This window comes from Aethalodelphis obliquidens, unplaced genomic scaffold, assembly GCF_003676395.1.
Source record: "Aethalodelphis obliquidens isolate GAN/ISIS:26980383/991018 unplaced genomic scaffold, ASM367639v1 scaffold118, whole genome shotgun sequence".
NCBI lineage: Eukaryota > Metazoa > Chordata > Mammalia > Artiodactyla > Delphinidae > Aethalodelphis > Aethalodelphis obliquidens.
Window position 1 is genome coordinate 3,181,227 of NW_020838062.1, and position 25,845 is coordinate 3,207,071.

At 53.2% G+C, this 25,845-nt stretch overlaps 1 protein-coding gene and 1 pseudogene across 1 annotated transcript; one reads left to right on the forward strand and one right to left on the reverse strand.

Moving 5' to 3' along the window:
• The first annotated feature begins 13,667 nt into the window (after nucleotides 1-13,667).
• Nucleotides 13,668-24,492, forward strand: LOC113615479 (long-wave-sensitive opsin 1). The gene is made up of 6 exons (XM_027097936.1): nucleotides 13,668-13,968; nucleotides 16,817-17,113; nucleotides 18,985-19,153; nucleotides 20,318-20,483; nucleotides 21,786-22,025; nucleotides 24,266-24,492. Exons 1-6 carry the CDS (start codon nucleotides 13,857-13,859, stop codon nucleotides 24,374-24,376), a joined length of 1,095 nt encoding a protein of 364 aa, XP_026953737.1. The 5' UTR covers nucleotides 13,668-13,856; the 3' UTR covers nucleotides 24,377-24,492.
• A 91-nt stretch (nucleotides 24,493-24,583) lies between these two features.
• Nucleotides 24,584-25,558, reverse strand: LOC113615518 (testis-specific protein TEX28-like; annotated as a pseudogene).
• Between the last annotated feature and the right edge of the window lie 287 nt (nucleotides 25,559-25,845).

Genomic DNA, 25,845 nt, shown 5'->3' on the forward strand with positions numbered 1-25,845 from the left:
ATAGACTGGCTGAATGGATACAAAAACAGGACCCATATATATGCTGCCTACAAGAGACTCACTTCAAATCTAGAAACACATACAGACTGAAAGTGAGGGAATGGAAGAAGGTATTCTATGCAAATGGAAATCAAAAGAAAGCCAGAGTAGCAATACTTATATCAGACAAAATAGACTTTAAAATAAAGACGGTCACAAGAGACAAAGAAGGACACTACATAATGATTAAGGGATCAATCCAAGAAGAAGATATAACAACTGTAAATATATATGTACTGAACATAGGAGCACCTCAATATATAAGTCAAATGTTAACAGACATAAAAGGAGAAATCATCAGTAACACAATAATAGTGGGGGATTTTGGTGGCGCAGTGGTTGAGAGTCCACCTGCCGATGCAGGGGACACGGGTTCGTGCCCCGGTCCGGGAAGATACCACGTGCCGCAGAGCGGCTGGGCCCGTGAGCCATGGCCGCTGAGCCTGCACATCCGGAGCCTGTGCTCCGCAACGGGAGAGGCCACAACAGTGAGAGGCCCACGTACCACAAAAAATAAAAAAATTAAAAAAAATAAAATAGTGGGAGACTTTAACACCCCACTTTCATCAATGGACAGATCATCCAGACAGAAAATCAATAAGGAAACACAGGCCTTTGATGACACATTAGATCAGATGGACTTAATTGATATCTATAGGACATTCCATCTGAAAGCAGCAGAATACACATTCTTTTCAAGTGCACATGGAACGTTCTCCAGCATAGATCACATGCTGGGCCACAAAGCAAGCCTCTGTAAATTTAAGAAAACTGAAATCATATCAAGCATCTTTTCTGGCCACAACACTATGAAGCTAGAAATCAACTAAAAGAAAAAAACTGCAAAAAACACAAACACGTGGAGGCTAAATAATATGCTACTAAACAACCAATGGATCACTGAAGAAATCAAAGAGGAAATCAAAAAATACCTAGAAACAAATGACAACAAAAACATGACAATCCAAAACCTGTGGGACACAGCAAAAGCAGTTCTAAGAGGAGTTTATAGTGATACCAGTTTACCTCAGGAAACAAGAGAAGTCTCAAATAAACGACCTAACCTTATGTGTAAAGCACCTAGAGAAAGAAGAGCAAACAAAACCCAAAGTTAGTAGTAGGAAATAAATCATACAGATCAGAGCAGAAAATAAATGAAATAGAGACTAAGAAAAACAGTAGAAAAGATCAATGAAACTAAAAGCTGGTTATTCTACTCAATATTCTGTAACAACCTGTATGGGTAAAGAATCTGAAAAAGAATGGATACATGTATATGTATAACTGAATCACTTTGCTGTGTACCTGAAACTAACACAACATTGCAAATAAACTGTACTCCAATAAAACTTTTTAAAAAACCCTAAAAACTGGTTCAACAAACATGGTTACCAAAGGCAATAGCGACGGGGGGGGGGATAAATTAGGAGTTTGGGATTAACAGATACACATTACTTTATATAAAATAGATAAACAACAGAGTCCCACTCTACAGCCCAGGGAACTATATTCAATGACTTATAATAACCAATAATGGAAAAGAATCTGAAAAGGAATATATGTATATGTATATATATATATATATATATATATATATATGTGAATCACTTTGCTGTACACCTGAAGCGAACACAACATTGTAAATTAACCATACTTCAACAAAAAAGGGTTAGTTTGGACTTCCCTGGTGGCACAGTGGTTAAGAATCTGCCTGCCAATGCAGGGGACATGAGTTCGATCCCTGGTCCAAGAAGACCCCACATGCCTCAGAGCAACTAAGCCTGTGTGCCACAACTACTGAGCCTGTGCTCTAGAGTCTGTGAGCCACAACTACTGAAGCCTGTGTGCCACAACTACTGAAGCCCGCACACCTAGAGCCCGTGCTCTGCAACAAGAGAAGCCACCGCAATGAGAAGCCTGCTCGCCGCACCTAGAGAAAGCCCGCGCACAGCAACGAAGACCCAACGGAACCATAAATAAATAAATAAATAAGTAAATTTATCTAAAAAAAGGGTTCATTTAAAAACGAATGCAACATAGTTATTAAAAATCACTCAGTGGGATTATAAAAGCTACCCTGTACATTTATTTAGATGTTATTAATTTAAATATGTTTTGATAAAATGGAATAAAGTACTGATCCATGCTATATTTTGGATGAATCTCAAAAACACGATGCTCCATGAAAGAAGCTAGACACAAAAGGCTACATATTGCATTACTCCAGTTATATGAAACGTCCAGGACAGGCAAATCCACAGGGACGGAAAGCAGATTGGGGGGTTGCCAAGGCTGGGGGAGCAGGGAATGGCGAGCGACTGCTAGTGGGCGCAGGGTTTCTGTTTGGGATGATGAAAGTGTTCTGGAATTAGACAGCAGTGATAGTTGTACAACATTGTGACGGTACTAAATGCCACTGAATTGTACATTTTAAGATGGTTAATTTTATGTTGTATGAATTTCACTTCAATAAAAACAGTTACAATATGTTTTGGCACAATGACTTTTATAAAAAAAAGATCATATTGCAAGGTTTAAAATCCCCTTGTTTATTAATAGCTTTAGGGACACACAAAATGGACAGATTGTCAGGCCCAAGGTGGCTGGAAACACATGGCCCCGCAGGACAGTATCATGGTGGGCAGCCTGGCACCGATACTTAGGAAGGGGCAGTGCTGCTGTCGCCTACCCACATGTTCCCCTATCAGAGACCTCAGTGCCAACCTTTTTTTTTTTTTTTTTTTTTTTTTGGTACGCGGGCCTCTCACTGCTGTGGCCTCTCCCGTTGCGGAGCACAGGCTCCGGACGCGCAGGCTCAGCGGCCATGGCTCACTGGCCCAGCTGCTCCGCGGCATGTGGAATCCTCCCGGACCGGGCACGAACCCGTGTCCCCTGCATTGGCAGGCGGACTCTCAACCACTGCGCTACCGGGGAAGCCTCAGTGCCAACTTTTAACAACGTCTTCCTGTCTCTTGGGTTTTCTCTCAGATGTGGGGGCTGGCAGCACTTCTCACCGATGGGCGGACTGTTTCCACAGATGGCCACTGCAGTGGCTCCCATTCTGCACGTCCTTCTGCAATATGCCTGGGCCACCCCTCCTCCCAACAAGAGGTGGAGTCTATTTCCCCTTCTCTTGACCAGGTCTGGCCCTGCAACTTGCTTTGACTAATCAACTGTGGCAGAAGTGACACTGGGTGACTTCCAGGTCTAAGCAGAAGAGGCTTTGCAGTTTCCGTACTTGCCCTCTTGGAATCCAGTCCCATGGAAACAAAGTTTGAGCTGTTTTGCTTGAGAGGCCCTGCAGGGAGAAAGGCCCTGGAGGATGAGATGCCATGTGGAAGAGAATAATAGAACCTAGCCAACAGCCAGCACCAACTGCGAGACACGGGATTGAGGCCGTCTAGAACGTTCCAGCCTCCTCAGCTATGCGCCCAGTTGAATGAAGTCACAAGAGGGACCGCAACCAATACCAGGTGGAGCAAAGACCCCCCCAGAGCTTAGCCAACACATCAACTCATAAGAAGTAACAAACCACTGTGCTTTTAGGGTGGCTGGCTAAAAGCAGCACTGGATAACAGATACAGAGATCCAGACCAAATCACAGAATGTATGTAACTCCTGAGAACAGCCTGATCTACCTGAAGAACCCACGTCAACCTGTACCGGACGAAGGCTCAAGATTCCTAGGATCAACCCTGACCAGAAGCAGGTGACTTCCTGGGGTGGGCTGCTGGCCAAAGACCAGTGAGCAAGGCGTAATTACCAGAAACGTTCAGGGAACAAGTGAAATGGTTGAGGGAGAGCCAGCTATCATGATCTGTCCTGGCATTTTGCGGGCATTGTCCTTCGTGTCCCATTTTCTAATAGTCACACAATGAAACCTTTTCTTCAGGGGCTTCCCTGGTGGCGCAGTGGTTAAGAATCCACCTGCCAATGCAGGGGACACGGGTTCGATCCCTGGTCCGGGAAGATCCCACATGCCGCGGAGTGGCTAGGCCCATGCAGCACAACTACTGAAGCCCACATGCCACAACTACTGAAGCCCGTGCGCCTAGAGCCCGTGCTCCGCAACAAGAGAAGCCACTGCAATGAGAAGCCCGTGCACTGCAACAAAGAGTAGCCCTCGCTCGTCGCAACTAGAGAAAGCCCACGCGCAGCAACAAAGGCCCAATGCAACCAAAAGTAAATAAATTAATTTAAAAAAAGAAACCTTTTCTTCTTGCTCTTTCGCTAGCTCTCCATTTAACAGGTTACACCTGTGCAGACTGTACTACGCAGCCCACTGACACCAGGGTCACGTTAGATTTTCCTGTTGCCACCATGCAAATGGGAAGCACTGCAATGCAGAAAATGCTCCAGAAAACCCAAGGACGATGAGTACAGAGCGAGATGCAGATCCGCTGTATCGCAAATGGATTCGAAAGCCCACAGCTGTCTTTTGATGGAGGAATTTGGGTTGCCAGGACATTAACCTTGACTTTTATTCATTCACATTTGTCTTAGCCTTCTGCCCCTGGACCCCCCCCCCCAACAAAGTGACGTCCTTCTCACATGCAAAATACATTCATTCCATCCCAACAGCCCTCAAAGTCTTAAGCTGTCCCAGCATTGACTCAAAAGTCTAGAGTCCAAAGTCTCATCTAAATATCATCTCAATCAGATACGGGTCAGACTTGACGTCCAATCCATGCTGAGGCAAAGTCCTCTCCAGCTGTAAACCTGTAAATCAAACAAGTGCTGTGCTTCCAATATACAACAGCGGGACAGGCAGAGGGTGAATGCTCCCATTTCAAAAGGGAGAAATCAGAAAGAAAGTCCCAAGCAAGTGCGAAACATCAAACACAAAGGCTTGAGTATCAGCTTCTTTAGCCCGATGCTCTGCCCACCAGACCCAGGGGAACAGGAGTCCTGCCTTCCAGACAACTGGGGCGTCCCTGTCCCCAGGGCTTTGCTGGGCACCGCCCACGCAGCAGGTCTCACGGACTGGAGTTGGGCGCCCGCAGCCCACCCAGGCTCCAGTCACATGCCCGTGGTTTGACCAGTCTTGGGCTCCAGGGGCAGTGCCAGCACCACGGCTCCGCTGGGTGTTGCCCAAGCCGAGGCTGTCTGCCTGGGTCTCACGCCTGCAGCACCAGGTGCCCTCCATCCTTCAAAACCCAGGTGGAGGGATGAAACCCAGACCTCTTTTTGAAAAAGAGAAGGCGGCGCTGATGATCTCTGAAGAGCCTCCCTTCACTCCTTCCCGTCTCCGTCCCCTTCGGTTCCAGGTGGCAGCTTTCCGCTGAGGTGGCTGATGAAATCCTCAGCTCGCAGCCACGCTAGTCTGCTCATCAAAGGCTCCTTGGCCACACGCTTAGTGTTCTCTTCCGAACACGCTTTCTCATTTTTTGCAAGACGGACAGGCTGAGAATTTTCCAAACTTTTAAGCTCTGCTTCCCTTCTGATTAATCGTTCCATCTTTAAGTCATTTCTCTGTTCTTGAATTTTACTGTGAACATTGAAGAGAAGCCAAGCCACACCTTGACCACCTTACTTAGGTATTTCCTCAACCAAATAGCCAATTTCAGTGCTCACAAATTCTACCTTCTACAAAACACTAGAAGAACATGAACACAATTTAGACAAGTTCTTTGCCATTTTACAGCAAAGATGGCCTTTCTTCCTCATTTCCATCTGCAACCTCATCAGAGTGGCCTTTACCGTCCACACTTCTACCAACATTCTGCTCGCGACCCCTTAGGCTTTCTCTGAGAAGACTGAGGCTCTCCTCTTTACCTTCTGGGTCCACATCAAACTTGCTTCTAAACTCTTTCAGCCTCTACTCATGACGGGCTTCCAAAGCTGCTTCCACATTTTTCCGTACTCGTTACAGCAACACTCCCGCTATTCGGTACCAAGTTCCTGTCTTGGTCGGTCCGGGCCACTGTGACAAACTACCAGAGACTGGAGCAGCTTGTAAACCACAAACAGTGCTTTTGCACAGGGCTGGGAGCTGGAAGTTGGAGATGGGAGTGTGAGCATGGTCAGATGGGGGCCCTCTTCGGGGTCTCAGACTTCTCGTTGTATCCTCACGTGGCAGAAGCGGAGGGAGTCTCTCTCAGGCCTCTTTTACGAGGACACACATTCACAAGGGTTCCGCCCTTGTGATTTTATCACCGTTCAGAGGCCTCACCTCCTAATACCAGCACATTGGCCATTTGGATTTCCATATATAAATTTGGGGAGGACACAGACATTCAGGTCATAGCAAGATCATAGTACATTGATAAGTAACCTCAGGTGAAGTTTATAACAAGTCAATGGAGACCTTGACCAAAGGCAGTTGGCGCATCCCTGAGCACTGTGCGGCCACGCTGGGCTTCAGAGCAAAGCAGTCATTTGCATCGGTCCACCCGCGTCGGGCTTGTGGGTAAATTGAATTTCTAATCACAACCTCACCAGAAATGTCACTTATAAAGGTAAAGCGCATCTTATCGGATTCAGACACCCAGCCTTAGAGAAGAAAGCCCGAGTGGACCTTGCAGAAAACGGCCTGGGGAGTCCCCTAACGACGTGGAGGGTCACAGCTTTACAGAGAAGCAAGCAGGTCACTCCCCTAGAGAAAGAGGGGCGCCCTGCAATTGGACCCGGTGCGGATGAGCCTCTGTCCTTGGCTCCCTGAATCAAGACAGTAAAAAAACCTTTCTCGAACAATGGAAACAAAGCAGCATATCTCTTGTTGAACTGTGTATAAAAGGCAGGACAGACAAAAGGAACACACACAGTAACAGATAATGTGAATACACACAATAAAAACACGGAGCCCTGAGCTACAGCAAATACTACTGTTAAAACACGGATTCTCCCTAGGCTTCTGTTTGGAATTTCTTTCCTAACCATGGTGGACAATTAAAGGGAGTCATAGTGTATATGCACATCTTGTTGGTAATTTAATTGCGTATACATTGGGTAAGTTTTGTCTGATTTCCACTGTTTGTGATAGTGAAAATTTAAAAAATAATAATTAACTGGACCACAAACTGAATTAATGATCTTAATACAAGACTTTCCCGGTGGCACAGTGGTTAAGAATCCGACTGCCAATGCAGGGCACACGGGTTCGAGCCCTGGTCCGGGAAGATCCCACATGCCGCGGAGCAACAGCCCTTGCGCCACAACTACTGAGCCTGTCTGCTGCAACTACTGAAGCCCGTGCGCCTAGAGCCGGTGCTCTGCAACAAGAGAAGCCACCGCAATGAGAAGCTCCTGCTCTCCACAACTAGAGAAAGCCCACGCGCAGCGACGAAGACCCAACGCAGCCAAAAATAAAATTTAAAAAATTTTTAAATGATCTTAATACAAAAATGACAATGAAGACAGTGCTAATGTACTAATGCCACTGAATTGTACACTTAGAAACGGTTACGATGGTTAATTTTGTTATGGGTGTTTTACCACAATTTAAAACCTAATTTTTTAAAAAGGATAATGAAGAGATTTCTGGGTTCAGGTAGGAGTAGGGAGCAGCAAAAAATCCGAACTCCCCCACTTCTAAAAGCACAGAAACATAAAAACGCATGAAACTCCCTCCACCCCCAATTCACGTGTTTCGGGGAACCAGAAAGCACAGACAACTGGCAACCAGAAGAATCTGTACGACCAGAAGCCACTAGGGTGTGGCGGGGCAGCAGGGCGGCAGGAAGGGTCCCAGGCGTCCCCAGGACGCACCGGCTGGGATCCAGCCCATCGGGACACGGCCCACTGCCGCGCGGGGACAGCGGTGGGCAGATCTGAGGGGGCTCACGACCGAGGCGGGGCGGGTGGAGGGATGGAGGAGGCTCAGAGAGCGGCACGGCCGCGCGGCGAGGTCTAGCTGGGCGCGCGGCACGACGAAGCCAGGAGAGGGCGCCCGAGAGCCGGCGCGCGGGCCCAGCGGAGTCCCTTCCCTCCCCCGCCCGCTCAGGGTCCCCGCGCCGAGAGCTGGCGGTTAGGAAAACCCGAGTCGTTTCACTCGCAGCGAAACATTTTGCGCGCCAGCATGGACTCAGAGGCTTGCACACACTCCACTGCTCTCAGAAATTCTGTTCGATGCTCAATGTGTCGCGAGTATGGCCGGGGGCAGCCCCTCAAGCTGGCTCCCGCGTCCTCTAGCCGGTCCCCTCCCAGCGGAGCCTAGCCCGGCTCAGCGCCCCATCGCCCACGTGCTGCAGTGTGGATCCCCCCCTCCCACGGGAGGTTCCTACAGACCAGATGGTGCCTCAGGTGTGCAGGGGCAGCTCCCAGAAACCCCAGGCGCTTAAGAAGTGACTGGCCCTGGCCCAATGCAGCTTCAAGCTCAAAGCCAAACGCGTGGTTGGCCTGTTTGGAGTGGACACCAATACCTGCAAAGGGACAACACCGCTGTCGTAGACCCACACGTTCCCCTATCAGAGACTTCAGTGCCAACCGTTTAACAACTTCGTGTATTTTTAGTCGCAGGGGCCGATGGGGTACACTGTTGCCAAAGGTGACTTTTGCCATTTTAATTTTGTCCTGCAGGAACATACATTCACCATGGATGTGATGTCGCTGACAGTGTCATGGGAAATATAAATATATTTTTTAATTGTATTTGCATCACACACTTCAACTCAATCATTTCTAGATGTACAGTTCAGTAGTGTTACACTCTGTGCAGCCAGGCTCCAGAAAGTTTTCATGAGGCAAAACCGAAACTCGGTCTCCATGAAACATTGACTCTACATCTCCCTTCCCCCAGCCCCTGGCCCTACCCCGCTACTTTCTCTGTCCTTTCGTAACTGGCTTTGGAGAATATCTCTCTTTGAAGGCTCTTTCTATTCCAAAACAGATAGTTTAATTACAGTGGAAATTCTGTGCAAGTAAAAAGAAGAAAAATAAAATTTAAAACGCAAGGAAGAAGAAACAAAGAAAGAAAAAGCAACAAAAGCCCAACAGGTTTTTCTAGAGTAAAATTTCATAATATTGCAAACGAACAAAACTGTGTTTCTTCTCAGTGGTGATCATATGGGGGGGTGGAGGCGTGACAACTTTTAGTCCATTTGCAGCAAACGTTTTAAGCTATCACTTGTTAATTCTGATGTTGGGGCAGGACATAAAGACTTCTGGGGATGAGCTGCAAAGATGTGGGAATTACTGATGAAGATGATACAAAAAAGTCACAGTCTGGCCCAAAATTATCTGAAGCTTTGTGGGGAGGAGAAACAGAACAGAGGCAGTCCTTGTGGGCAGCTTTGAAGCTAGGGCTTCAATGTCTTCATAGATACAGAGCCCTTCAGATTTTCTATTTCTTCTCGGGCTCATTTGGTTACTTTGTGTCTCTCTAGGAGCTTGTCCATTTCATCCAAATGTTCACATTGATTTGAATCAAGTGATCAGCACATCCTCTTTGGAATAACTTGGGTTGAGGTGCCGGCCCCTTCTCATTCCTCACACTGGACATCTATGCTTGGATTCCTGACAGTCACACCTTCCCTCCACCAGCCGCACCCCCATTGCCCTGACTTCTGGGCTGCAGACAACTCCATCCCTCTAGTTGCTCAGCTCCCAAGCTATCCCCCAATCCACACCATTGCCAGGCCTGGGGCCCCTCCCTGCTGGGAGCCTTTACCCTCTTTCACCTGGATGCCCAAAGGGCCTGCCACCCGGTACGATACCACTGCTTCCTGCCTGGCCCCCACCACTCTCAGAACAGCAACCAGAGGGACTTTGTTAGCATCTAAATCACACCGTGTCACTTTGCACTCCAAATCGTAAAATGTTCTCCATTTCATTCACAGTGAAAGGTAATGCTGAAAACAGGCTCCGGACACACAGTCTCTGGCCCTCATCCCCTCTCTGACCTTCCCTTTCTTAGTCTCCACTGGCTCACTCTGCTTCGGCTTCCCTGGTCTCCTTACTGCTCCCCTAACACGCCAGGCACGCTCCTGCCCCAGGGCCTTTGCACTTGCTGGGCCCTCTCCTGGGATGCCCTCCTCAGTTCTCCGCATGGTTCCCTCCCTCCTTTGAGTCTTTGCTCACATGTCCCTGTCTCGGAGAGGCCCAACAGGCTGCCCTATGAAAACGGGCATCCATTCCCTCCCCGACCTCCACAACCCGTTCTCTTTCTCTCATTCTCCATCCTACTTATCACAGCTTATTTATTATGTCTAGTGTTCGTGTTGTATTCTCCCCGCCCCCAACTAGAATGGCAGCTGCAAGAAGGCAGGGATCTCCATCTGTTTGTTCACCTGGAGCCTAGAACATGGCCTGGCCACCATAGGTGCTTGCTGGGTCACTGTGGAATGAATCGCTAGAACTTTTCAAGGATGACCTCATTCAAGCTTTCCAGCAAGTAAATGTTATCCCCATCTTCCCGACGAGGACACACCCCCCAGAGATGGTGGCTGATGTGCTCAAGGTCACAGAGCGCGGCAGGGGCAGCACTTCGGGAGGCCCGCAGCAGATGGACGGGGTGAAAGTGTGGGCCTGAGGTGAGTGTCTGCAGACTAGACTGAGGAGGACCTCTCGGCCAGTTTGGAAGATCAGCCACCTGGACGGGTGAGGGAAATCTGATGCATGTCGGTTCTGAGGTGAGCGATCGGGGACTTGGTGGGACCACCACAGAAACGGGGAAACAGCCCACCCCTTGTCTTTGGACTTCATATCTGTGGTGCCTGTTTGCAGATCTCTGAGGAGCTTAAGCTGGGAGAACTTTCCCAACAGAAACCAAAAGGGAAATGGAGTCATATTTGACCACATAAAAATGAAAATTCAGTGTATAGAAATCTTTTCCAAACACAAAGGCAATGGATGATCCTTGAAACTACTGTGCTAAGTGAGATCAGCCAGACGCAAAGGACGGATACTGTGTGACTCCACTGTATGAGCTGCTAGAGCCGGCAGGTTCCTAGGGACAGAAAGCAGGATGGGGGCGGGGCACGGGCTGGGGGAGGGGGAGGGGGCTAGTGTCTAATGGGGACAGGGTTTCCCTTGGGGAAGGTGAACGGTTCTAGAGATGGATGGTGGGGATGGCTGCACACCAACCTGAATGTACTTAATGCCGCCCAGCTGGGCGCCGAAAAATGGTTAACGTGGTAAACTTGATGTTATGTATATTTTGTTACATTAAAAAAAAAGGTCAGGGCTTCCCTGGTGGCACAGTGGTTGAGAGTCTGCTTGCCGATGCAGGGGACACGGGTTCGTGCCCCGGTCCGGGAAGATCCCACATGCCGCGGAGCGGCTGTGCCTGTGAGCCGTGGCCGCTGAGCCTGCGCGTCCGGAGCCTGTGCTCCGCAGCGGGAGAGGCCACAAGCTCCGCATCAAAAAAAAAAAAGGTCAAAGGCAAATGGCCAAAGGATTCCTTGCCCTGTAGCTGTAGCAGCCACCGGCTATTAAAGACAAAGCCCCTGGTCTGCTGGCCACAGCCAAGAGTTGAAGGAAGGTGACAGCCAGCTCCCAGGGCCCCTAATCAGCACCTCCATGTCGAGTAACTTCGCAGTAGTTGGATTAGAGACAAGGCTGACATCTCATCTTCCAGCCTGGGCGGGGCGCCCCAGCTGGAGCGAGGGCGGGTGACCCAGGGCCGAGTGGAGGGCCTGGCCTCTGCCCAGGGGGCCGCTGCCTGAAGCACGCTAGCCTCCGGGCTGGGCCCTTTCTCCCCCGCCCCCCTCCTATCTCTCCTCACTCACATTTTGGCCCCACTCACTTTTCTTCATCTCCCTCTCGAGAGCCCCTCCCTTTTTCTCCACGCTTTGCCGGAGTGCAGGACCCAGTGAGCTTTCGCTGGGCCTCGGGAAGCACACGTGTGCACCCAGGTGCCAGGGGACTTTCCAGGGCAGTAATCTGCTTTTGGCTAAAACTGGACCTGATCTTCTGTTAGCCCTAATCATCAATTAGCACCCGACTCTGCAGACGGTCCAGGGGAGGGTCCAGGACTCACTGCCATCGCCACCTCCTCCCTTTGCCCTGTCCCCTCGTTCCCCAGGGTCTTGGGGCAGCCCTGCCGCTGAGCTCAGTCATTGGTGCCATGCTGGACAGGGGCAGGCTGGGCAAGCGGTGGGCCAGCTCCGGCTGGAGGCTTCATAGAGGGCTTCCACAGGGCCCGCGGCAGCCCCATGAGGGAGGGGGGTAGGCAGGGGCAGGCAGGATGAGTCCTCTCCTTTTAGACAGAAGGTGAACCTTGCCTGAGAGGGAGGGGTCACCCCACTCAAGGCCACCTGGCCAGTCCATGGCAGTGCTGGGAAGCCAGTGCTCAGAAGGGACCAGGTTGAGCAGGTGATCTCAGAAGGGGCCCACCTCCGGCTCTCACATTCTCAGATGCGCTGATTCTTTGACTCTGGTGGCGGGGGGACAGGCAGAGCCCCCGGGGATCCAGGAAGAGGGAAAAGCATGGCCTTGGAAGTCAGAAGAACCTGGGGTTGAGCTCTAGGCATCTGACCTTGTACCATCAAACATGCCATGTTCGCATCGTAAGCCCCTCAAAACCCCTTTCAGTTCTTTTGGTTACGTACCCAGAAGGAGAATTGCTGAATCACGTGGTAATTCTATTTTTCAATCTTTGGAATTGCCAAACTGTTTTCCACAGTGGCTGCACCATCACCATCTAATTTTAGAATAGTTTCATCACCACCAAAGGCATCCCCATCCCCGTTAGCAGTCACTTTCCATCACCCCCAGCCCAGCCCCTGGCACCACCAGGCTGCTTTCTGTCTCTGTGGATTTATCTATTCTGGACATTTCATACACACAGAATCATACAGTGTGAGGTCTTCTGTGTCTGGCTCCTTGCACCTAGCATCACGTTTCCAAGGTTCACTCATGTTGGAACATGTGTCAGAATTCCACTCCTTATTATGGCTGAATAATATTCCATTGCATGGATAGAGGGCACTTTGTTTATCCATTCAGCTGTCGACTCCCTTTTGACCTTTTGTGAATAATGCTGCTCTGAGCATTCCTATTCGCCGCCTTGTGTGGAAACACGCGAGGCTGCGGAGTTGGGCAATTAGCAGGTAAGCGATGCCAGCAGCCAGGCTGCAGTGGGACCGTGAAGGCAGCCTGCCTGCAACGCTCTGTTGAGAGCTTTGCTTTTGAAGGCAAGTCTAGAGCGAGGCTGTAGTCACGGGCAGGCCAAGGAAAGGTTGTCAACTCAGGGGAGGGAGAGTTGAGGTGGGGTCTGAGGGCTTCTGGGCACCCTCAGCTGCTTCGGGAGGGCTGTTGGGAGGGCCTGGCTGAGCTCCCTGGTGACGGAACGAGCTGCAGCCCACGGGGAGCAAGGCGGTGGGGTGAGGGAGAAGCAAGATGTGCGGCGGAGTCTCTCCCACCCCAGGCCTGTCCATCCCGTCCCAGGGAAGGGGCCCCACTGGCACGACTTGCATCCATCTGGGCCCCCGAGATGGTCTGACCCACAGGGAGGTTCCAGTTCCAGGCCTCAGCCCCGCGACGTCACTCGGGGGGCAGCCGCTGGGAAAGGTGGGTCTGGGCTTCGGGCTGAAAAGCCCGACACTCGTGCCTGCCCGGCCTAGGAGCAGACGCTGGACGGTAGAAGGGAAGAGAGGACAGGGAAACAGCAGCGAGGGCCCACGGCAGCCTCCACGGCCACCCTGGCTCTGAGCCCGGCTCCCAGCAAATCCCTCTGAGCCGCCCTCGTGGGCTCGCCTGAGGAGCCAGGAGGCCCAGGGGTGGGGAAGCAGGAGGTCTAAGTCCCAGGCCCAATTAAGAGATCAGATGGCGAAAGGCTTGGGAGCGTTTAAGGTGAGGAGAGCTGGGCTGGTATAAAGCACCGTGACCGCCGGGCAGCGCCAGGTCCGCAGGCATCGGGGACGGGGTTCTCCAGAGCCATGGCCCAGCAGTGGGGCCCTCAGAGGTTTGCAGGTGGGCAGCCGCAGACCAGCTTCGAGGACAGCACCCAGGGGAGCGTCTTCACCTACACCAACAGCAACTCCACCAGAGGTGAGCGAGTAGGGGCCAAGGCTGGGTCACGCTGGCTACAGCGGCCCTCCTGGGACACAGGCCCGAGCGGCCGTCTCTCTTAGCCTTCATGATAACATGAATGGGGGGGTCCTCTCTGAACGTGAAAGGACACCGTAATATCGAATACACATTTTCAAACCACATGGGCTTCCCAGACCCTCTGAGAATTCCTGTCCCAGGAAAGTTCATGAACTCTTCCCGTGTGGCCCCAGACTGCTAGTGAGCGCTCAGTACACTCATCCCTCAATACACTCATCCCTGAGCTGCCAGGGAGGGAACTGGGCCTGACTCGTCTTTGCATCTCCCAAAGCCAAATGGAGGCCACCAGCAGGAGTGACAGGCTGGGTTGGCCCGCAGGAGGGTGAGTGACTTCGAGAGCCTAAGGGGAGAAGAGACCGTGGTGGTGGTGGCCATCTTGTCCCAGTTCACGCCCAGAGCCCTCGGCCTCTGGCGGTACATGCTAGGGAAGAGGCTAGCTCGGCTCCCGGGGCAGCTGTTCTGCTCCGAGCTGTCCCAGTAGAGAGGGCTTTGGCCCAAAAGAAAGCCGAAAACTCCATCGAGGCAGCCCGAGTTCTGCCCTGGGCATGCCAGCCCACCTGAGGGCTGTAATGACCCTCAGCCCTGGCCCCCCTCCCCGGGTCCCTTCTTCAAACCAAAGACCTTCCGTTCCTTTAAGAATGTCTCACGTGCTGCAGTTTCCAGAAGCCACACCAGCTCCTTGACAGCCGTGAAGTTCACCTTGACCTGACTGCACCCCAGAATGTCCTCGATGTAGACACAGCAATGCTCTCCCCGGAGGCCCATGGGGCTTCATCGATGCACAAGATTCCTTATTGTAAAATGTTTTCAAAAGTTCAAGTGTCTACCAAAGTAGAGGGGAGAGTATAGTGGCCCCCGGGTATCCATCACTTGTCTTATTTCATCTCTAACCCCCTCCGCTAACCACTCCTGCCGATTTCTGCAAGCACATCCGAGACATCACATCATTTCCTCTGTGAGAAGAGAGGACTCTTTAAAAACACTACCACAAGGTCATACTTTTAGAGGTTCCCCCTCAACCTCCTTGCAATTTATTTGTTGAAGAAAGCGAGTCTGTTGTCCCCAGACTCACCCACTTCAGACTTCGCTGAAGGCTCCCCACACCCTTCTGCCACGCCTGTTTCCGTCAGCGAGCTGTCGAGCTGAAGGTCTGCCGGGCAGCCAGGCGGATGTGTCCGATGTTGGGGCGAGCCCGCTCCATTAGGAGGGGGTCCCTTTTTCCACAGTGCTGGCAGCTGCTCACACTCAATGCCAGGACCCATTAAACCACTGGGGATTTCGAAATGGTGACATTGGGATTCTTGTGACCCTGTCTTCATTTATTAGCTTCACTACTTTGATAAAGAGAAACAGGCTCTCACGTGCCATCGGGTTGCCCAGGGATACGGTGTGCGTGGGAAAGGCAGAAGAGATGCTTGAGTCTCCTTCTATTTCGCCCAGTTCCAAATAGTGACTTGGTTCCCCAATGGAGCCAGTTGGGTTTGACCTCTGCGTCTCCTTTCTCTCCCACTAAGAATCGCGTTCTTAAGGGCTGTGGGTAGAGTTGGAATTAGAATATCATTTCGTTACTCATTTGCTTTATCTCAAACACACTCAAAATGGTCTCAGAACGATGACGCCAACACCATCGCCAACAACATCACTACCCAAAGCTTAACCTTTGGACGGGTCTTTTCATCCTTTGGGAACGTGCCACCAGGCTCGAATAGGCAGACTAGCGTCTTTTGGAGTCCCTCCGAGTAGCCCCTCTCTATGTGACCATGCCACCGAGAGCATATGCGGTCAGGTCCATTTGTTTTATTTTTGATTTTTCAGGGATTGCTTTTTAAAATTTAATGTTGTTTTCTAATTATGGAATAAAATATTTACAAGCTGGCTTCCTGCCAGCCCCCATATCCAATTCCCTCCCACCCTGTACTTCTCAGGAGACCCTTACCTGGGAGTTGACTGTGATACCCTTCTCGCGCTCATTTCTTCACAGAACTAGACCTGAAACTTCCAGGAGAAGGGGGCAGGCCGGTGCACCTGCTTTTGCTGCACTGCCGGAGGCCCCCTCATTTTGCTTCCCACGTTCGGAGCGCTCCTGTCCCTTCTGTGCCACACACGGCCCTCATCCCTGCCTGATCCAGACTCCATGGGTGGTCCAGGAAGGACAGTTGGGCTGCCTTGTTTCGAAACCGTCCCAGCCCCTCTCACTTGCCTGCACGCCGGAGCGTTCCACACGCCTCCTAGTTCCAGATGCTTTGGGGGTTGCTGTTCTCGGGGCCAGCAGCAGCCCCAGTGCTTTCCCTCTGCTCCCTTTTGCACAGAAACGGGCACTACACAGGTGTTACGTAGTCAAAGGCCTGTTCCTTGGGAGCCTGTGGTATCTAGCGTGGTTGCAGATATCGTCGGCAGGTTTCTGGGAGCTCCCTGCGGTAGGGGCGAATGAGGCCCAGGCACAGAAGGGTTCGGGGGAGAGGACCAGGCCAGCCAACCACACTCCAGGAGGCCGACGTGGCATATGGCGGGGCGCAGATCAGACGGGGGCGCGGCACCCGGCAGCGATGATGAAGGGTGCTGCCTTGTTAAGTTCAAGGATGCCCGTGCAGGCATCTAGCAGGCCGTGGCCTCGAGCTTGAGAGACGGGATGGAGGGAAGGTTGTCTGCAGGCGGGCAAAGCTAGAGGGGAAGACCAGTCGCAAAGGTGAGTGTGGCGGGCGGAAGGCAGGAGGGCTGAGGGGAGATTCTGATGGGGTGAGGGGGGCGGCACAGATGTAGCTGTGCCCTCTGTGTCTCCTGCCTCCAGACCCCTTCGACGGCCCCAATTACCACATCGCCCCCAGATGGGTGTACCACCTGACCAGCGTCTGGATGGTCTTCGTGCTCATCGCCTCCATCTTCACGAACGGGCCCGTGCTGGCAGCCACCATGAAGTTCAAGAAGCTGCGCCACCCTCTGAACTGGATGCTGGTGAACTTGGCCGTCGCTGACCTGGCGGAGACAGTCATTGCCAGCACCATCAGCGTTGTGAACCAGATGTACGGCTACTTTGTGCTGGGCCACCCCTTGTGCATTGTGGAGGGCTTCACTGTCTCCTTGTGTGGTAAGCCAGCCGGGGCCTGGGCACAGCCTCCCGTGCGTAAAGGAAACACTCATGCGGCAAAATCCGCAGGTGTGCCTCTGGGGCGTGTTCGAGGCACATCTCTGAACGGGGACAGACAGATCCACATAATCTCAGAACAGTGTGGGAGGGGAGGCCTCCGAGATATTGAAACTAGATCCTGCCAGCCCCATTGCTAATATCTCCGGGGGTTGTGACCCTGTTCCCGTCAACTTTGGCCATAAGCACCTGCGCTCCCGGCTCCGTGCAGGGACAGAACCAAGGGCTGTGGGGTTGCAGCTTGGCGTCCACCTGAGATGACACGGATCCCAAGGGCCACAGCACTCACCACGTGCAGCCTGTCTCCAGGCCCCCGGCCATCAAAGCAGTGAAGGCTTGCAGCTGCCTTCCCATTTTTCAAGTTTCCCAGGGCCACCTGGTCACAATGCCTGGGTCCTTAGCTTCCACATCTAACTTGGGTTTGTCTTGTTACCGCCTGAAGTGATCTCCAATTCAGATTCTGAGGAGACGAATGACAGAAAGACACTAGGACTAGAGGGACAGGGGAGCGGGGACCTGGTCAATGACTTGAATTACTAGTGGTGTCAGCTCCACCAAGTTACTTTACCAGGGAAGGTTAGGCAGAGAAAGTCCATCCCAAGTTCCAACACTCCATGCACCTCGGTAGCTGGTGCCTGGCGCCCCTGGGTGGCTCCTCGCTTACGCCTGTCTTGCCTTTGTAACTGCTCGAGGTCTGCTCTCGGGTCGCCAGTTTTGAGGCCCTCTGGGGAAGCCCGTGGACCCCTTCTTAGAAGAACGTTGGCAAATGTGCACAGTGAGATCCATAGCATTACAAAGGAAGCCAATGATACTGAAATACAGCCATCAAAGTGTTAAACACTAGTGACGGACTCCTTCATCAAAAGCATTAGCATTGGGCTTCCCTGGTGGCGCGGTGGTTGGGAGTCCGCCTGCCGATGCGGGGGACGCGGGTTCGTGCCCCGGTCCGGGAAGATCCCACATGCCGCGGAGCGGCTGGGCCCGTGAGCCATGGCCGCTGAGCCTGCGCGTCCGGAGCCTGTGCTCCACAACGGGAGAGGCCACAGCAGTGAGAGGCCCGCATACCACACACACACAAAAAGTATTAGTATTAACAGTATTTTTAGAAGTATTCGTGACGCCATTCTTTATCAAGGTATCAAATAACTGTATCTGGCCAGACAGTCACTGAAATGTCAAAGTAGTAATGAATGTAGTCATATTGGGAAACGTCTGCCACCCCTGTAAAGTGACCAAGTCACGGGCACTGCTAATGCTACCACACTCGCAATGGAAGTAAAGAAGGCCAAGCGTCCAGTAGAGCTTAGTGGAAACAAAGACATCATTTTCCCCACCCCAGCTCATGGAGCCCCGGATTCCATCCACAGGCCGCTGCATGGTGGGCGGTGCTGAGAGGCCCGGGCTGAGGGGAGGCCTGCCCGCCGGCAGGGGGGCACGGCTTTCTGCACACGTCCTGTTTCCTTGCTCTGGGCTGGGACTGCAGTACCTCAGTGTGGCCTCACGTGTGTACATGGCCGTCAGGAGTTGCACTGACAGCATCACAAGAAAGGCTGGCGGCTGAGTAAAAGAGAGATGGGAAGCGAGGTGGGCCATGAGGCCAGATCAGAGAAGGCAAGGGGAGGCGGGTGCAGGCCCAGTGGGGAAGGAGCCGGGAAAGCAGGGGTTAGAGAAAGAAACTGACCAAGAGACCCGCTGCTCCCCGGACCGGAAAACACTTTTTCGAGAATTAGCTTTTGCAGGTACTTGGGGGGTGTCCTCTTGATCTTGAAAAGCATTGCCTCAAAGCCCTCCTCTGTCTGCTTCTCCCCCTGCAGGGATCACCGGTCTCTGGTCCTTGGCCATCATTTCCTGGGAGAGGTGGATGGTGGTCTGCAAGCCCTTCGGCAACGTGAGATTTGATGCCAAGCTGGCCATTGCGGGCATTGCCTTCTCCTGGATCTGGGCTGCTGTGTGGACAGCTCCACCCATCTTTGGCTGGAGCAGGTAAGGGTGCCAGGGTGCCAGGAAGGCGATTCGTTTAGAGCAGAGCAGGGAGGGTCAAACTCGTGATTCCCTTTGTGACCTTGGGGCAAATCATTTCCAGTCCCTGGGCCTTTGTGCCTCCACGAGTAAACTGAGGATGGACCTGACTCTCGCCGAGACCCCTTGGAGCGCGCACTGTCTGTGAACGCGTGACTCTGCCTGGCTGCAATGTGGAAATGGGCCCTGTGGTCCCCAAGCCTCTGGAAAAGTCTGTTTCTCCCAAACAGGAGCAGCTCATGAGAACACATAGAGAAACGCTGCCGGCTGAGGCCACAGGCACGTTTGGATTCCAGAGCCCTCTTGCCTACTCTGCCCCAGGCCTCTTTCTTGCACCTGCTGAGGGGCCCCCTTTCCGAGGCTCCTTGGGTCGTAGGTACACCTGGGCTGTCGGTTACAGTGTCCCCTCCAGGTGGCTCCTTTGGGGGAAGTCCCGCATTTCCAAGGAAACGGCTCAGGTGTTTGAGGGGGCTGGACGGGACGAGGCCGTTGCATTTGTATCTTGCACTGCAGGCTGGTGAACAAGTTCTTGTAGTGTCTGGAGAGGGTGTGGTCTTTCTTTGGGAAGCTGCCATCAGTGCGAGGAACCAGGCCCTGTCTGTCCCCTCCTCATGCTCCCGTGCCCACAGTGGCTGTGACTGTTGGACACGTCCTCATTGAATCCTCAGGGGTTCACAGGTGTTAAGACGAGGGTGCCTCGCCTTCCCTTCGTAAAGAGGGCATGTGATTGGGGCTATGAAGATGTTGTGGAACCAGATAGTGGTGACGGATGCTCAACACTGTGAATGTACCAAACCTCATCATTATGTTATGTGTGTCTTACCTCAGTAAAAAAAGAAGGGAGCGTGAGACCAGAGACGGACAAGGATTTCCTAAGGTCCTTCTGAAGGGCTTCCTTTGGGGGTGATGAAAACGTTCCGGAGCTACAGACGGAGGTGGCGGTTGCACAACATTGCGAACGCACTAAATGCCTCCGAACTGTTCACTTCAAAAATGGTTAATTCGTGTAACGTGAATTTCACCTCACTAAAAAGCCCAGCAACCCCACCCGAGTCAGTGGTGCGCTGGGGCGGGCAGGGGCTCGGGTCCCTGCCCACCTCAGGACGGGCTGCCGGCCCTTCTCCCCAGGTACTGGCCCCACGGCCTGAAGACGTCGTGCGGCCCGGATGTGTTCAGCGGCAGCTCTTACCCCGGGGTGCAGTCTTACATGATCACGCTCATGATCACCTGCTGCTTCATCCCGCTCAGCGTTATCGTGCTCTGCTACCTGCAAGTGTGGCTGGCCATCCGAGCGGTGAGCCCCACACCCCCCCAGCTTCACCCCTGCAGGCAGGCTCATGAACGCCAGGGAGGTCTAGGCTGGCACAGAGCACTGCCCAGTCCGCTCTCCAGCCCCAAAGCCAGATACCTGGAATTGCCAGGATCTGCCAATGCCTTCGAGGTGGCAGGTGCAGCCCTGGCTCCCTCGGCCTCGCCCCTACAGGGTGGGAAGGGACTGCCCGCCTCCTCGTGGAGGGACCCCATAAGGGACCACAGCTGCATTTCCTCCTGATCCTGGGGGTGGTAAGCCAGCCTCTGCCACGGAGTGGAGCACAGCCGGCCAGATCCAGAGGCTACACTTGCCAGTCAAGGGGTGTTTTGCAAAGGCTGCTACCGGAGCGCTCGCGTCCCGTTCACGTGCCATCTGCCCCCCAGACCTGTACTCCCCCCTCCCCCGGGAAGGGGATCCCCTGGTGTGGGAAATCAGAGCGAAGCAGGAGAATGAGATCGGGGTCCTGAGCACCGTGGGTACGTTGTTCCTTTGTCAATCAGCTTACCTACAACCAGCCATCTGTCCCTGTTGGGCTCCTGCCTGGCACAGGGAATAAGAGGCCTCTGGGGCGGCACCTTTCCTCTACGAAGCGGCTTGTGCCCACAATCGGATCAGCATGTGCTTATGAGCTCTTTGTGGAGCGGAGGCCACGGGCTGGAGCTAAGCTCCCCCGACCTCACTGCCTTCAGTGTGTGACCTGTTCCCTCCTCGCTCCCCTCACCGCGCTGGCGGTCAGGGATCGGAAGCTGCTTAGCCGACTCCCACAGGTATCCGCACACAGCTGGGTCCGAGTGAGCTCTGGGCTGCGCAGCCCAGGCTCCAGAACGCGCTCCAGCCCTCAGTCACCCCTCGTCCCCATTCAGCTGTCTGCCGCCAGTCCCTGCCCGCAGCAGGTGGCGGCCACCCCTGTGTCTTCTCCTGCCCGGCCCCTCAGACCTGACCATGGGAGGGGACACTGGTAAGGGACCAGGTGAGGCTAGGCACAGCCTCCTTACCTCCTTCACAGACTCCTAACAGCAAGCCAGCTAAGCCAAGAACTCAGCGAGCGCAGCTCGGGGCTGTCTTAGCCGAGCCCGGCTGTACCACCTCCAAGCCTGGAAGAGCTCCCACAAGGCTGGCCCCACTCGGGTGGCCCGGGTACTGCACAGCTGGGCCCGTCTGCTTCTCCCCGCTACCCTCCCTGACCAGCTACCCAAGCAGCAGCAACATGGAGTCCCCTGGGGTACGGAGCCCTGAGGGGTCCTCCCACTCAATGTCCCCAGGGCCACTCTCTGTCCCCCCCAGGTGGCGAAGCAGCAGAAAGAATCCGAATCCACCCGGAAGGCGGAGAAGGAGGTAACCCGCATGGTGATGGTGATGATCTTTGCGTACTGCCTCTGCTGGGGGCCCTACACATTCTTTGCGTGCTTCGCCGCTGCCCACCCTGGCTACGCCTTCCACCCTCTGGTGGCCGCCCTGCCATCCTACTTCGCCAAAAGTGCCACCATCTACAACCCCATTATCTATGTCTTTATGAACCGGCAGGTGAGTCACGCGGTGCACACAGCAAACCGGAAATGGACCCCGGAAGAGCCCAGGGATGGCCCCCACCTGGAAGCGTGTCTGTGGGAGGACTGACAATGACCCCCAGGACAATAACCGGGGAAGGCCGAGCATGCGACCCAGCCCCAGCCAGCCCTCCCTCTGGATCCCTTTATGATCTGGGGCTGAGGGTGGGCATTTCCTCCAGTGCACTGTGTGCTGCGTGCCCCTCCCCTCTGCTGGCCTTTGGGCGAGCCCGGAGCTCAGACAGCCTAGGATTGCCAGATCGTGTCTCTATGTCCCCTAGGCATGCCCTTGTTGACTTCATAGACACAACTCTTCTCTTGAACTTAATCTTTCCATCTTCAAACGCTAACAGTGACCAGGACACAAAGAGGCCCTTCTTGCCTGGGCTGATCTTTGGCTGCTGTGACTTTATGGGTCAGTTCAGGCAGGACATGCTGTGGTCTTGCTAGGTGGCAGCCCACAAGTCCTAGGCCTCTTAGTAGGTTACGGGTGATCCAGGCTCATCATCTTCCAAGTGCAATTTGCCTTATTTGTCCTTGAATCCATCGTATCCACTTCACTAAGGTGCAGCTGTGATGGGACTTGATGATGACCAGCAAGGTCTGTGGGTCAGAAATACCACCCCCTCAGGGGCGTCCCATCTCACCATGGTAACGTCTAAGTATCAAGTAGGACCGGCACCACAAAGGAGTCCCCGGGACTCCACTGTTGGCACCGCAACACCCAGAGCACAGCTCTGCACCTGACCACTGTTTCCTGTCTTTCACATGGGTCTCTTTTTAGGTCTGGCTTTTGGTTGTGGAATCCTAGGCCATCTTGCCAAGTATTGTCTTTACTTGAGCCTTTCCATTCTCTCCTTCTGGAACTCCCCCTCCTCTACAATCATCTGCACTTCCAGACTCTCCAGACTTTCGAACTTTGCTTTCACCCTTTCCACACTGTTATCCCTTCCTGTTGCATTCAAGAGAGAATGTTCTGGAATTGAGCTCCACAAAGACGTGGAATTTTGCTCTTTTTGGTTTGCTGCTGATGCCCCGAGGACACAGTCTAGTACAGAGTGGGTGCCCGGTATGTAGATTATATCTCCTATCATCACTGAGTTAAGAACAATGCTTTGAGAATTCAAAGCAGAGGCATTTGCTGTATATTTCGGGCCTCTTCTCGGCTACGTCCAGCTACTCCAACATCAAAACTCTTAAAAAAACCCATAATTGCTGATATCAATAACAAGAATGGGGCTGGACAGCAGAACTGACTCAGCTGAAGAGCTGAACTCCTCAGCCTCATCTGCCAGCTCTTCAGCTGAGTCAGTTCTGCTGTCCAGCCCAATGTTATGGATTTCAGCAATTATGGGTTTTTTTTTAAAGAGTTTTGATGTTGGAGTAGCTGGATGTAGTCGAGAAGAGGCCCAAAATATACAGCAATGCTTTGTATCCTCAAAGCATTGTTCTTAACTCAGTGACGACAGGAGATACCATCTGAGAAGTGAATAGAGCTCACATGCCTTTAGGGGTGGAGCAGCAAAGAGCAGAGCGCTCCTGACACCAGAAGACTCTCTTTGCTGAAGAGATGATCGTTCTGGTGGCAAGAGATCTGAGATCAAGGTGTAGGCAGTGTTGGCGGTTTCTTAGAAAGAGTCTGTTCCAGGCCCCTCTCCTAGGTCCTGACAGGTACCCGTAACCTCTGGTGTTCCAGGCCCCTCTCCTAGGTCCTGACAGGTACCCATAACCTCTGGTGTTCCCTGGCTTGTAGACGAGTCTCCCCAATCTCTGCCTTTACCTTCCCTCTGGGTCTGATTCCAAATTCCCTTGTTTTCATGAGGACACCAGTCATTGGATTAGCGCCCACGCTACTCCAGCATGACCTCATGATAATATGCATCTTAATCACATCTGCAGAGACTATTTCCAAATAAGGTCACAGTCACAGGCTCCAGGGGTCAGGACTTGAACATATCTCTGGGGGGCACAATTGGGCCCACAGTAGTCACCGTCAACTGCTAAACTAGATGACTTAGATAATCGAATACTCAGGAATAGACCATCGCCATGTGCAAGGAGTAACTGGAGGCTGCCCCCATTCTCCCTGTAGATTGTGAGTGTGTAAGCCATCAAGGTGACACTGAGTGAACGCTCTCCTCGGAGTGCCCCAGCATTACATTTAGCCTAGCATGTTGGCCCTGCCTGCTCTGCTCAGTAACACTTTCTGTCCTGCAGTTTCGAAACTGCATCTTGCAGCTTTTTGGGAAGAAGGTGGATGACAGCTCTGAACTCTCCAGCGTTTCCAAAACAGAGGCCTCATCTGTCTCTTCGGTGTCACCTGCCTGAGTCGCCTGTCTCCCACTGGAAAACGTAACCGGTCCCACCCTCCGGGGCTTTGGCCACCCCGCCCCTGCCCCTTTTCTCCATCCCTGTGAAATAAATGTAGTTTCTCTTTGCCAAAAGCAACCGAGTCATAGAGGCTGCCACTGCAGTTTTGGGGCACTCGAGCCTCTGAGCGCTGGGTCACTGGGTCGTGAGAGAGCACGTGGGGGAGAGAGGGGCACAGCACCGTACTCTGGAGTTGCTCATCTTTTCTAAGCCTCGTGTCTACAGACGGGATAGAAAGATCGCAAGAAAGGCGAGCGCGAGGCGGGCGGGCGTCCACGTACCTCTCATTGGGCTGCTGGTGATGGAACAAGAAAGGGAGAGCCGAGAAGCAGCTGTCTGGGGAGGCGGGAGGAGCTAGCGAAGCCAGGCCCTTCAAGGCCCCTCTGGAAGAGGCTTGGAATCCCCGGAACACAGTCTCCATCTGGAGGGGACCCGGGCCTGCCAGTCTGCGGCGGGGACGGCACGCTGCTTCTCCGCCAGGCCAGGGCACCCAGCCCGACGAGCAGGAGCGCGGTGCCCGTGCGCAGGCGCGAGCTCAGCAGCGGCACTGGGCAGGCGCACGCGCTGGAGACCAGGACCCGGAGGACGGTGGCCAGCGTGAGCAGCGGCGCGCCCAGCGGCACAGGCAGCCCCGGGGCCGGCTACGCACGCTCTCCGTCACCTCCAGTTGGGTCACCTGCTGCAGAGCCTCCAACTTGGCTACACGGCTCTTGAACGTGTCCATAACCTCCTGCAGGAGGAAGAGAGTGACGCTGTCACGCCGACCTCCCGCCCGCCGGGGGCACCGGAGCCTCAGCGTGCGAGTTCCCAGATCGGCTAAGCCGGAGCCGGAGCCGGGGAAAGGGCGGCATGAGCGGGAACACGGGATGCTGCGGGGCACAGCTTGAGGACCTGCCTCTTCCCTCGGTTCAGGGGTGTCAGAGCGGATACACTCATCTGCTTCTCTCGTCCCCACGGCCTTCTCACTGGCCGCTTCTCACAAGGTCCCCCTGTGAGGTTCTCACCCGTATCTCCTTGGCTCTCTCGTAGGACAGATAGGCCATTCTCTCCTCGGTGCAGGCCAGATTCTGTTTGAGGTGGTAAATGTTGTCCAGGTGCCCCTGTAGGTGCTCATTCACCTGTCCTTCCAGCTGCACTTGTCTTGGGAGCAAAAGAGAAAGTAACACTCCCTGAGCGCCCGGCCCCAAGCTTGTTCTGGGGCTGAGCGGTCCTCCCTCAGGACTAGACTTGGGTTCAGAATCCACCTTCCTCCTCCTCCTCCAGGGCTGCCTCAGAACACCCCAGGTGCATGTCAGCCACACACCCACACCGATATTCATGTATCTTTTATATATAGTCACTCTTTTGTAACGGCTTTACAAAAATAGCAATAAACTAGAAGTTGCACAAATCGAGATCTAAACTGTCCGTGAGTGCTGTTAAATTCC